The sequence below is a fragment of the Equus quagga genome, chromosome 9 (assembly GCF_021613505.1).
Source record: "Equus quagga isolate Etosha38 chromosome 9, UCLA_HA_Equagga_1.0, whole genome shotgun sequence".
In the NCBI taxonomy this organism is placed as follows: domain Eukaryota; kingdom Metazoa; phylum Chordata; class Mammalia; order Perissodactyla; family Equidae; genus Equus; species Equus quagga.
Genome location: NC_060275.1, coordinates 82474957 through 82488611, shown reverse-complemented (window position 1 = coordinate 82488611; position 13655 = coordinate 82474957). Strand labels below are relative to the sequence as shown.

Sequence of the window (13655 nt, the reverse complement as noted above, 5' to 3'; positions counted from 1 at the left end):
AAAAATATATGGAGAGCTCTCTTGTCTAATGGCATGGATTCCCATGACATACACAGGAGACCTACAAGGTTTTCTGGAATGTTGTCTCACCTGAAATGCTGCCATCTTGGACTGAAGGGGACAGAGAAGCAGAGGCCAATAGAGCTGTTACAGGACAGAACCTTGAGCAACAAGAGGATTATTCTCAGGCCTTGAAACCTAATGGAATTTAACCAGCTTTGTTAAACATTTTTGGTACTGGTGACCCCCTTATTCCTTCTAAGTTCTCCCTTTTGAAATGGAAATGTCTATCACATGCCTGTCACACCGTCACATTTTAGAAGCAGATAGCTTGATTTCTGGGTTCACACATCCACAGATGGAGAGAAATTTGGTCCCAGGACAGATCATACCTGGAGTCTCACGCATCCCTGATTTAGGTGAGAGCATTTCTCCTGGACTCTGGAGCACAGTTCTCCAGGGAAACTTTGCTATCCTCTAGGAGTGATTCCCTGTGTCTCCATGACTGCTGGGCCTTCCTGCTATGCCTGCGACACCCAGCTCACTGTCCTGCACTCCTGTTCCTGCCAACACCTGTGCAGCTTGTAAGGACCAGTCCCTACCAGCCATGGGAGAATTGTGCTCCCCTGCCTTAAAGCAATGAAACCCTGTGCTTGCATTGTTATAAAGATTCCAGCTTAGAGTTCATATATATATGAATTCATATATATATATATTCATACACACACACACACACACACACATATATATATGATTAATTTGGATGTATTTTATATTTTTATTGAGATATGATTGACATACATTATATTAGTTTCAAGTGTACAACATAATGATTTGATATGTGTATATATTGTGAAATGATCATCACAGTAAGTCTGGTTAACGTCCGTCACTACACATAATTACAAAGTTTTTTCTTATGCTGAGAACTTTTAAGATCTACTGTCTTAACTTTCAAATGTATAAAACAGTATTATTAACTATAGTCACCAAGTGTACATTACATCTCCATGATTTATATATTTTATGACTGGAAGATTTCATATATTTTTGTTCACTATTTAACAGAGACATATCTCCCCCCCCACCCCCAAACTGCCAGCACACATCTGCAGGAAGGGGCTGGAGTGCAGTCTGAAAATCCTAGTTAAAAACATCTGTCTTCCCAAGTCTACCTCTTGCTTTTGGCCTTGATTCTCTTCTCTTAAAATGAATTTCTTCCCCTCTATCTCCCTGGACCTTTCTGCAAATGAACCCCTTCTGTGAAAGTTCTGCCCCATCAGCCCTTCAACATATGTAGATATGCTTAAATTTTGCTTTGGCTACACAAATTAGACCCTCCTCCTGCCATCTTATACTACAAATAGGTGTCATTAAGCTCTGACAATGATAACATGGAATTCAATAAACTTCCCCTCCCAAATTTTTCTTGTTAAATATAGAATGGCATGTTTTGCTTTCTACATTTATTTCTGCTCTTGTTTTCAAAGGATTTGGTTTCTTTCTTTGCTTCACTACATTTTGAGAACAAAACTGGGTTAACTATACCTAATCTCCAAACATATATTTCTCTTTTGAATTATCTTGTAACGTAAAGTTGAGTTCCGGAATAAAATGGGAGAATGAATTCCATATTTGTTGAAACTAATTCTTAAATTATTAAAGTTTTCCAAAAAACTATTTCAGAAATGAGCAGGAACTCTCAGGGTAGGAGGTCCTATAAAATTTTCAAATGTGTGAGGAGAGAAGAAGTATGCATTGATCAATTGGTGCTTAACTATCTGGTTTGTCTATGGATATTAACATGGCAACACTCCAGGTTATAATCAAGGATGAAACGCTGCCCCCTTTTTATTGTGGAAATAGAGGAAATAAGTTAACCCTCTAGGAGATACTACAATGCTTATATTTGTGATAAGTTTTGGTGAGATTCAATGGACTACTTTGGCTTGGTTACAGTCAACAAACACGTGCAAAGTCACCTTTGATAAATACTTTGGGTTTGCTGTGCTGCTATTGCATTCACATGAGGACAAGGAGGGAAGATTACACTCTGGGTAAAAATATTGGTACTGGTGACCCCTTTGGGCAAAGCTCAAGTCATCTTGAGACTCACTGCATCTAATAGAGACCCAGACATATATAGCTTAATGAAATAATCTAGGACTTGCTGTACCAAGTTTTTCACTGTTTTTATACTCTTCTCTTTCATACTTGTATGCTGCTAAGCTGGATGTTCCTTGTGCTCAGAATGACCTTTACCTTCCTCTTTACGTAGTGAGTTCCAAGTCATCCTCCAATATCCAGATTGGTTGCCACCTTGTCTGTGAAGCCTTAAAACTGAGATTTACCCTCTTCTCAACTTCTGTCTCAAGCTTCTTTGTGTGTCTCTGAAATTTAATGCTTACTACATTATGATGTAATGATTGGCTTTTTAGTCAAATTACCAGAATGGAAGCTCAAAGACAGCAGGGATCTGGTTCATTTTGCTCATTGCTATATCCTCAGGACCTGGAAAAATGCCTGGCATGAAAGAGCTGGATAAACATTTTTTGAATGATCTACTTATACTGTGTATAGACATGTGGGCAAGTTTGGAGGGAAGGAAACAAGATGAACCAAATGTGGTTGTTCTTTTCCATATGATCCAGTTAAGTTGTGAGGACGGACATAGGAACATATTACTGTAAGCACTGGTATTGCAAAGAATAAATAGACATTGAGTTAGAATAATTACGTAAATTTATATATGCGAATTAGCTTTCATAGGCTAAGTGTGAAACAGTGACATAGATAGTGAATTATAAATATATATTTGAAAAGAAATAAATATAATGAACTGAGATTGTCCAGATTTATCAAAAGAGGCAGGGTCTTGAGAAGCATTGAAGTAGCAGAAAAGAATAGATTTAGGATCAATGGAATGGAGGAATAGTGACGGAGAATGACATGTTTTGTGAAGAAAATGAGCAGACCATTTATGAATGGAAATTCTGGACAATAAGGTTGAGAAGATGAGCCAGAGCAAGACCCAGAGCTCAGCCACCGATTGGGTGACATTGAGCAAGAAAAGCATTTAACCTCCAGGAGTTCTAGTTTCCTTATTCATACATTGGTAAAAATACCTAAGTTTTGTTGTTTTACAAGGTTGTGGGGATCAAATGAGTCAAGATGATTCTGAAATAGGCAGGCAGATATAAGCATTAAGAAATAGTAGGATACAGGGGCTGGCCTGGTAGTGTAGTGGTTAAGTTCACGTGCTCTGCTTTGGCAGCCCAGAGTTTGCAGGTTCAGATCCCAGGCACGGACCTAGCACGGCTTGTCTAGCCACACTGTGGCAGCATCCCACATAAAAAATCGAGGAAGATGGGCACAGATGTTAGCTCAGCAACAATCTTGCTCAAGCAAATCACAAAAACAAAGGAGAAAAAAATAGTAGGATACAAACTGAGTTATACATTATGGTTTAAATAATAGAGGAAAAAATACTAGAAGAAAATACCTTCAAATTAACTTCACTTGCATTAGAATGATGTGACTATGAGTGATCTTTTTCCCTCTGATTTTTTCTATGTTCTAAGTCATTATTGAAGAACATGTATTAATCAAAAATTTATTTCATTAACAAATATTATCCTAGGGGCTGAGAAAATAAGAATGAATAAAAGAAACAAGATCTGAGCTCTCAAGGAGCTTAGATTTTAGTAGGTGGAGACAGACACCAAACGATGCAGATACATAAGCTAATTTCAGATAGTAAGTGCTGCGATAGTGTTGTAGTGATGGAGTAGGTTGGGTTGCCAGATAGGGGAGTCAGGGGAGGTCTCCATAAGGAGAGCAGAGACCCGTTTGAGCAAAGACCTAAATGATGAGTAGGTGCCAAAACATAAATGCTGAGTTGGGAAGAATGTTGTGGGCAATGGCTACAAAGGCCATAAGTAGAATGAGTCGCATGTGTTCAGAGGACAGAAGGAAATCTAGTGTGGCTGGAACACAGTAAGCAAAGAGGGTGATGGAAAGTGAAGTGACCAGATACACAACTGCAAGATCATGAAGGACCTTTGAAACCATGGTAAAGGAAGTTAGATTTTGTTCTCAGTGTATTGGCAAGACATTGGGGTACTTTAAGCAGAGAGATGAAATGATCTGATTTACTTTTTTTTAACATTTATTTTTATTTGTTTTTGGTGAGGAAGATCAGCCCTGAGCTAACATCTGTTGCCAATCTTCCTCTACTTTGTATATGGGACACCGCCACAGCATGGCTTGATGAGCGGTGCATAGGTCCATGCCCAGGATCTGAACCCATGAACCTTAGGCCACCAAAGGGGAGTGTGCAAACTTAACCACTATGCCACAAGGCCAGCCCCAACAATATTTTTATGTATGTATGTATATACATGTACATATATGTATACATACACATAAGTGCATATTTACACATATATATGCATGTATATAATAGAATTTAACTGTGAGGTGATAAAACGAACTCCATCATGATTTCATATCATTACATGATCTGCTGAAGTCTAATTAATAGGGAAAAAAACAATGTCATTATATATACAGTCATATGTGGTCTTTCCAGCATTAGATATTTTAAAAGTGGGAGCAGTTTGGCATCAGCTCCCCAAGCTTTTGCTAATATGTTAGATAATTAGTAACATTTAAATAGCATTTATTGAATTCTGCACAATGGGGTGAAGTTTAACTGTTGATTGGAATCACCAGTATTCTGAATGTCACTTCTCGTTCTCTGCTTAATTTGCATTGTTATTTTCTTTTGCATTTTATTTCCTCAAAAATAAAAGGAAGTGGTGGTACATATGAAAAATAGACAGTAAGGAGAAAATTTGCAAATGGAGAGCTATGTAGATTTTGCTGCAGAGTATTTCAAAATTATTTGTCCTTCTCTTCCTGGCAGCACGTATTTCTAAGAAATAATGAGCTGAGCTCTCTTGAGTGAACAAATCCACAGTAGAATGATTTTGGCACATAGAGAAGCATGTTAACGACCTTAAGTCCCCAAAGCTTCATCATTGACTTCATTATTCCTTTGGAGCTCTCTGCAGAATCTGCTCCCGGAAGTACGCAGGGACAATGGAAGAGCAAGCCCTTTTCTTCCATCCTTTCAGTGCCTGAAACAATAGACTTATGAAATACTGTGCACTTTCAATGCTGCTCAGAAAGTGGGATATCCTTTGTGAAAACACATATTAATGGAATTTTGATGTCGGTTTTTAAAAGTCCACTCTGCCTTCAGTGTCTGCAAAAATAAATACTGATCTTAAACAGTATGAAGCATATTCCCGTTTCCACAAAGAGCGTTAAGATCCACCCAGCCTTCTTTCTCCAGCATGAAGGACTGCCAGCATTAGTGCTATCCACATCAGAGAAGGAGATTTTATCAACTTTACTCTTTTCCCTCATTATGTTTCCATCAGAAACAAGGTTTTTCAAAAAAGTCTATCAGGGCTTTATCCTATCAAGGTCTTTGTTGTTTTTGAAAATGATTATCGTTTCTTGAGCCTTCAGAAAGAAGCATCAAAAAGCAAACCCAATTTTGACAGTTCCTACAGGAAAAAAGATAGGACATCTTCCCCTACATTTTCATCCTCAAAAATGATCCCTTCTGAAAGAAAATGATAGAATTTTCAAGGAGCTGTGAATTTTCTCCCTCCTTTGATGTAGTCAGCAGTGCTTTTTCGAGACATTTCATATGAGTCCATTCAAGACCTTCAGGGGGATACTGAAGAAATAGAAGATAGCCTTCAGACGCTGCCCTTGAGTGGCTTAGAGTCTTATTGTGTTACAAAGGACAAATAGAGCTGAAGTTACTTAAGAATGCCTAGAGGTAATATGTGGTTTAAGGGTTCATGCTCTGGATTCAGACAGTCCTGTGCTCAAGTGCTGACTTTACCCTTATCACTTCCCACCTGTGAGATCACATTTCTGGAATCCTCAGAAATCTCTGCAAAACAAATATAATATTAGCAACCATCTCCTAGCATTGCAATGAAGATGAAGAGATGATGAATCATGCGTATAAAGTACTTAGCGTGGTGCCAGGGCCCCAAATAAGCACTTAAAAAGCAGTAGCTAGGATTTCTTGGTAAACACTAAAAAAGAGAATAATTATTACGTCAAACAAGTTTTTTTAGGTGGCCTTTGAGAATTATGTTACAAATTTGTATTCACGTGTTGTAAGTATGAACTTTGCTTTCATTTTTCTTCATAGGCATTTTAAACTGTTGTATGGCATACAATGTCGGTCTCCCGGAAGCAAAGATATTTTCTGGTCCTTCAAGTGAACAGTTTGGCTATGCGGTGCAGCAGTTTCTAAATCCAAAAGGCAACTGGTAAGAATAATCTCTTCTTTATTATTTCAATAAAAATATTAAAGAGATTTAATATTTGATTCCAATTGCTTGTTCAAATTGGTGCATGAATATGTTATCAATAAGTAGCTCTCAAATATCCTTAAATGAAGGATCTTTCCTTGAGAGTTGATAACACTGAGATTGATGATTAATGGGATGGTGTAATGGTACTTTTTAAAAACCTGAATAGAAAACTTTCTCTAAATATTCCATAGGGAATTCATGATACCAGTTTTGGTCATTTAATAGATAGATAGATGATAGATAGGTAGATGGATGGATGGATAGATAGATAGATAGATAGATAGATAGATAGATAGATTTGTCTTCGTTTCTTCTTCTGTAAACTGGTACCCATTGAGCCTTTTAAATATTCGGCTAGCTAATGCTGCCTCTGGGCCATTTCTAGATGGTAGAGTTTTTCCCTAAATTTTCTCCTTCAGCAAGGCTTCGTCTACTGGCTTCATTCTAAGTCAGCCTTACCTACTCCATGTGGTAAAGAATCCTCCCAAGCATCCATGCAAAATTTACAAGGTGCCTTTCTCTAGTGCATTTAGCACCTTTTATTTTTGCCCCAAAGTGCCCCAGTTTTTTAATGCTCTGTAAGGGTTACATTTATAAACCATAGTTACACTTATGCACAACTTCCTTCGTGGATATGGAAACATATACCCCCATTGCTGGTTTAAATTTCCCATAATAATAATGAAAATCAGCCCAGGGGAAATCAGATGATTCTGAAAGTTGTCTTTAGGCAGAAGAGCTGTAGCTCCTCTTCTGCCAGAGTTGATGCCACTGGTGGACAGGAGTCCTGCCGTTGGAACCTTATCTCCCTGTTCCGGCAGAAGGCTTCGGACTCACCCTGGAGCTTCAGATCCTGGATCCTCTAGAGCTCTTTCCAATGATTAAATGAGCTGTTGTTGGCTTATCAAATAGACCTATAATTTATTGCCTTGTTTTCTGTGTGAACTTATGTTTGAGGTTCTAAAAAATTCAGTTCAAAGAAATATTAAAATGCAAATTATTCACATTTTGGAGCATGCCTGTCTGTGTGATAGGGAAACAAAGTGAAATTCTCACTTGAGAGGGTAATGTCTCTCAAAGGGTGTCTTGGAGGAGGTGACACATGCGGCGGGTCTTAAGAGGTGGAGATGAAAAGGCTGGAGAAGAGTATTAACTAACGTGAGGAGACTTGGAAAGCAGGGTATGTTGCAGACAGTTTGTCAATCACTCGGAAGGATAAGAACAATCTGGTTGGAAACCCAAAGAATAGCATTTACTGTCATTATTTGGGATATGAGAGAGAGTGCCCCTCCGACAATTATCTGATTCTGCTTTGGTAACCACATAAGGAAGCTAGAGAGACGTTATGGTCAGTGTAGTTTGACCTTGGAATCTAGCAGATGAAGTTGCTAATGACCTACAGTTCTACATATCCAGCCCTGATTCTTTCCTGAACTGTGGACGCCCATATCAAACATCTCCACTTTAACAAAACCCTCTGTGCCTTTCCACTGCAATTAAAATAAAATAAAATTCCTTCAAGGATCCTCCATGCTCTGGTCTCAGTCTGCCTCTCCCATCTCAGGTTTTACCCCCTCACCCTTATTATTATTCACTGTGCTCCATGAGTTCTGTCTGTTGTCTGCCCCTTGAACACACCAAACTCATTCCTGCTTCAAAGCTTCTGCACATGCTTTTCTCCTGGAAGGAAACAGCTTCTCAAGATCTTCACTTGGTTGGTTGATACTCTTCTTTCAGTGTCAGCTCAAATATTTCCTCCTCATAGAGACCTTTAGGACAAGCCTATCTAAGTTAGCACTTCACCACGCCTCTTGGTCACTCTAGCCTTTTATGCTGATTTATTTTCTGTGTAGCAGTTATTACCATCTGAAATGATCTTTATTTGTTTATAGGTTCATTGTCTGTCTTCGGCCTCTCTCTGAGAATAGAGACATTGTTTTGTTCACTGGTGTGTCCACAGAACCCAGAGTGGTATCTGGCATTGAGTAGGGGATGAATGATTATTCATCGAATGCATGAATGAAAGTCCTATTCCCAAATGATTCACCCAAAGTACTCTACAAAGTGAACTGTAGTAGACTGACTTAAGTCTGAGCTGAACAAGACCTTCAGACGCACTCTGATAATCTAATTTATACACATGGACTTGCTGAGGGAAAGCTGGTATTAAGCTTGAGGTTATTTGGGATGGGGTAAATCTAAGAGAAAGAGCCACCACTAGTAATAGATGCTATTTAAGACAATAAGCCTGTCGCGGATTGTAAGGCAACTCAACCACTGGACACACTGCAGGTTGGAAATTGAGGAAGAGAAAAAGAGACAGAAAGTTGACAGGAACCTAGCACACAGAATCCTGGGAAAATGAGAGGTAACCATTTCTTCTTTCTCTCTCCAGGATTCCCTCTAAGCACACAAGACGTTGTTAAGACAAGTGTATTAGCAGTTTATGGTGAGATTCTGGTGCTCATAGGGTTGTGTTAAGACCAGGGACATCAGACATTTCTAAATCCTGCCTTGGCTTTCTCATGACATTCCTGAAAGATGTGTAAACACAGGACAATGGCTATGTGAAAACAAGACACCACGCTATTAATGGCTGGGCTGGTGCTTTTAACTACAGTGTAGAGCTTTCTGGTAAGGTGTAGTATTAGGCTGAGCAAGGCCTTACTTTCCTCAAGCCTATATATAATCACCAGCTGGTATGAGCATAGGCCACCACACAAGAAGAGAAGGGAGAGTCATTGTCTTACCTGAGAGGCTAACCCTGTGGAGGTGTGAAACAGGAAGGAAAGAGAACAAAAGCTGGCCTGGCATGCCAGTCTGTGTCCTTTCACTGATCTGGCCTTGCAGAGCAGAGAAGCACAGAGGCCAGGTTGTGGCCATGATCTTCTAATCTCCCATAGGCTGGACACTACGGGAGGTGCAGAGTGTACAAAGCATAGACCTTGACTTCAAGGAGCGTGGAGTAGAGACAATGAAGAAGATTTGCATGCAGAGTAGGCAGCCATGAATAATGCCAGAGACCTAAGTGCCAGCCCCTTGTAGTTAATAGTGTGTGTTCTTTCAGTGTCACTAGTTATATTAACTTGCTATTAAGAGCTCATTTTCTCTTCCCAAGGCCTGGGACCCTAGAGGGTCCAGGTTCCCTCCTGACCTCTCTCATTCGCCTGGCCCTGCCAAGGTGCCTTGTCACAGAGGGCAGGGCTGTGGTAGGATCCAGGTGAATGGGTTTTCCCACTCCAGGGCTGGAATGGGCCACAATTAGGACAAGCAGCCTTCACAACTCTCAGGCTCAAGGAAAATAATATGAAACTTGGAATCCAGAATTGCCTATTTGTTTTGACAGTTGGCACTGTGCCCTTTTCCACTCCTAATTTATGACAGTCGGACAGACATTATGGAAGTAGCAGATGTGGGAAGGACTGTTGAAACATTAACTTTCCTTCTGATACTAATCAAGTTAACTCTGGGCACAGAAAGTGGTATTACTATAAATTCCCTTGATAAATTTTGAGTCTTTTTCCCTTAGACATTGTATATATATAATACATACACACGCACACACATCCCTTTATTTCCTTTACTCCCTTTCTGCTTGTTCTGAAGCTGCCTTTGGTAGTTTTTTCCTCTGCTTAGTTTGACTTTCTTTGCAATCTCTCTTGTTGAGCCCAACTCCATCTCTCAGCCCTTTCCTTCCTTCTGACAATTCACTTAAGGATCTAGTCTGAGTTTTCTTAAATCACACTCCACTATTTTTAAAGTACAACCTTAGCTATTCCACATGTCCCATGTTTCTAAGAATTTGTGGGCATATTTTACATTGGGATCTATAAGATTTTAACAAAATAATCTTGACTCTTTTGCTAGTTTTATTTATTAAACTTTTATTACACTGTGGACTTCGACCCTAGAAATAGTGGTGATATGGCTTTGAGAATTCTTGAACCTTTTTAACAGTCTCAGATGAGCTGGATAATTTTAGAAGCAAGATTCCCTCCCACACAGAGCACCAGCGCGCCCCTCTGTCAGTAAGTAAAGTTGTGGTCTATTCTCCCTTCAGTGTAGGCAGACAGTCATCTCGCTTAGGAGCCGTCATTTTACACACAGGATGTTCAAATGTAGATGAGGCAATGTTTATCACAAACAATTATACAAAGGATTGAGATATATTTAAAATCGCTTCCTGGAAGCTCGTGGGGATGTGCACCGTTTGTCTGATCTGAAGCCCTTTCCCAAGCACAATCTGAGCTCATTATATGACTCAAAAACCTTAGAACACTGCAATCGCTTGTGTGACGAGGACTGTGTGGGAATTGAGGGTATTTCCAGTGGTAGAAATGTATTTTCTTGTTCCAATGAGAACTAGTGTGGGCTTGTACCTTAAGAAAATAGGAGGATTAAAATGAATGTGTGTTATGGCCCACAAAAAATTCCATCTATATATGAGCTTATATTATAGTTTTAACTATTTAATTAAGAAAAATTTTAATAAAGCCCTATGTGTATTATAAATATAACAGATTGTCTTACACAGATATGTCTATAAGGGAATTTTAAATAAAGAATAAAAAAGAAACATTCCATTCTATAACAAACATCAAAGATTATGTCATATAGTACATTGATAATAACAATACCTAGTTTTACTGAACTCTCTTTCTTTGTCAAACGCTTAGTACTCGTAATGACTCTAAGAGTTTTGTAAAATTGTTCTCCCTTTTACAAATGGGGAGACTGAGACTTAGACAGGTTAAGTAGTTTGCCAAGATTACAGAGCTAATAGGCAATAAGCATAGGGTAGATTAACGCAAAACAGAGATGAGATGTTCCAAATAGATGTATTTTTGTAAGTATCCAAGGAGGAGAGTAGCAGAATGTAATTTATATATGTAATTTATATATGTATATATATTTATGTATGTTTATAAATAACATTTAAATATAATTTTCATGTATGTAAACTTTATAAAGTAAGATAAACTTCATTCAGTATCTTGAACTAAAAGTTGTGTCACAGAAAAGTCTTGCCTGGGCAGGGATGACAGTTAGCATCTGTCTTTTTATTGTCTCATGGACAAGGACTTGTCATATAAGTCAAGAGCCAGAGCACAAGGGTTTGTTTAACCCTCAGCTCCCCCACCACTAGCTGAGTGACTTTGGGAAAGTCACACAACCTCTCTGGAGCACAAAGAGACTGCCATCCCTACCACACCAGTATGTTTTGAGTACCTTGTGACAGAATAAAAATAAAGCACTTCAAAAACTCAATCATTGTGCATATGTGACATACTCTCATGAGTATATAGGAAGAAAACCAGGATTCTTCATAACTGGTTCCTCCCGACTTCTCTCCGCTGCCTGCTCCTTAACCATTTCTCATCTGTCGTGGATTAGCTTCCATGCACACTGGATTAGTTTCTGCCCATTTCTTCTTCTTGGCCAAGAATGCTATTCTGATCCCTTTTCCAAAATAAGTACGTCTTTGTCTTTCATTATGGCCTTTAAATATTAGCCAATATCATCCTTTATGTTTCTTTCCAAAGATAAAATTCTCTGGCCGTTAGGTTTTCCTGGCAGTGCCATTTAACATGCTCACTTCGTTTATTCACAGGGTTTGCTTTGATTTTGAATCCATGGCACATATATTCCTTTGTATTCTTTCATTACATTTTAGTTAATTTTCACTAACTTATAACTTAGTCCAATTTTTGATTCTGTGAGGGCGTTAGAAGTCTGATTATAACAGTCTTGCACTTTTAAGTTTGAAAAACTTGTTGCTAATATTTTTGTAAATAATTATTATGCTAGTCCCATCTAATTAAACCACTGCTCAGCCTGACTAATAGAGGTGTGAAAGTGGCATGTCATCTGCCAACAGTGACCTTCCCTTGGTTAGCAGTAGAGGCAGGATAAATAGGGAACCAAACACCTTTAGGGCCCCATGGACCACCCCAGTGTTCACTCACCTACATTTGTCACAGCAGAGTTGTTAATTTTTTTTTTTTATAAATTTTTTTTTTTTTAAAGATTTTATTTTTTTCCTTTTTCTCCCCAAAGCTCCTCTGGTACATAGTTGTATAGTCTTCACTGTGGGTCCTTCTAGTTGTGGCATGTGGGACGCTGCCTCAGCGTGGCCTGATGAGCAGTGCCATGTCCGCGCCCAGGATTCGAACCAACGAAACACTGGGCCGCCTGCAGCGGAGCGCGCGAACTCAACCACTCGGCCACAGGGCCAACCCCAGAGTTGTTAATTTTTTTCCACTAAGATAAAATAATATTTATGGCTAAATATTTTGAGTGGCTTACATTAATTATCATAAATAAAAATCTGTAGTAGAAAGGGCACTTCAAATATCCCTCGCCCTGACTTCTCTCTTCCCCAACTCTGGACACAAATTTGTGTATACCTGCAAACACACAAACACACATAAACACCCATCTTTTGTGACTTGCTTGTGGGATAGGTCTGCTGCTCCAGAATGTCTGGAGACCTTCAGTGATCTGTGAAAACCCTCCATGCCTCAGCAGCTAATCTTATCATTTTAAGCTTTCTTTGCATTAACACCTGAATGTCTGTTTCTGGAGTAAAGTTCGTTTACAAAGGTGGTATTACTACGAATTCCCTTAATAAACTGTGAGTCTTTCCCTTAAACGTTATATATATGTAATACAGACACACCCCTCTTCTGGTGGCCGGCTGTCTGAAACTTCTCAATCTGTCTAACCCCCTCGGAAGTGGGATTTGGGGAATGCGAAGTAGCACAGGTGGAACCTATTTGTTAATTTGTTTATGACCCACAAAATGAGAAAACAATGAGGACTTCTCCTCCAGATGAATTCTAAGTAAATTTATGATGGAAAAGATTGGGGATTTGGAATGAAAAGACATCAGTGCAGATCTAGGCTTTGTGGCCAGTTAGACACTCAGACTCAGTTCCTTTATATGAAAAGAGGAATAGTTATGACACTTGACCTCACAGGCTGTCTACAAGGATCGAAGGAGATGATGCACATAAAAAGTGCTTTATAAACTGTAAAGCAGTTTACAAATGTTGTTGCTTTTCCAGTTCTTATCATTGATAAAACAACCATCTGCCAATCACCTAGTTGAAAAGAACTATCTCATGGGTTTCGATTTATAAAAATACGGCGGTCTTAAAATCACGCCTGCGTTCCCCGCCAGGGCCCGAGAATGTGGAATTTATGTCATCACGAGGCTTTGTTGGATGAGTCATCGCTGCAGAATCA

General features: G+C 39.1%; 1 protein-coding gene across 2 annotated transcripts in view; it reads left to right on the top strand.

Annotated features, from left to right (window-relative positions):
* The window catches only part of ITGA2 (integrin subunit alpha 2), a 94240-nt gene that overhangs the window by 18431 nt on the left and 62154 nt on the right, over positions 1-13655 (top strand). For both annotated transcript variants that reach the window (XM_046671532.1, XM_046671533.1), the window contains one exon: positions 6242-6362. In XM_046671532.1, coding sequence (XP_046527488.1) covers positions 6242-6362 — 121 coding nt within the window. The remainder of the gene's footprint in view (positions 1-6241; positions 6363-13655) is intronic.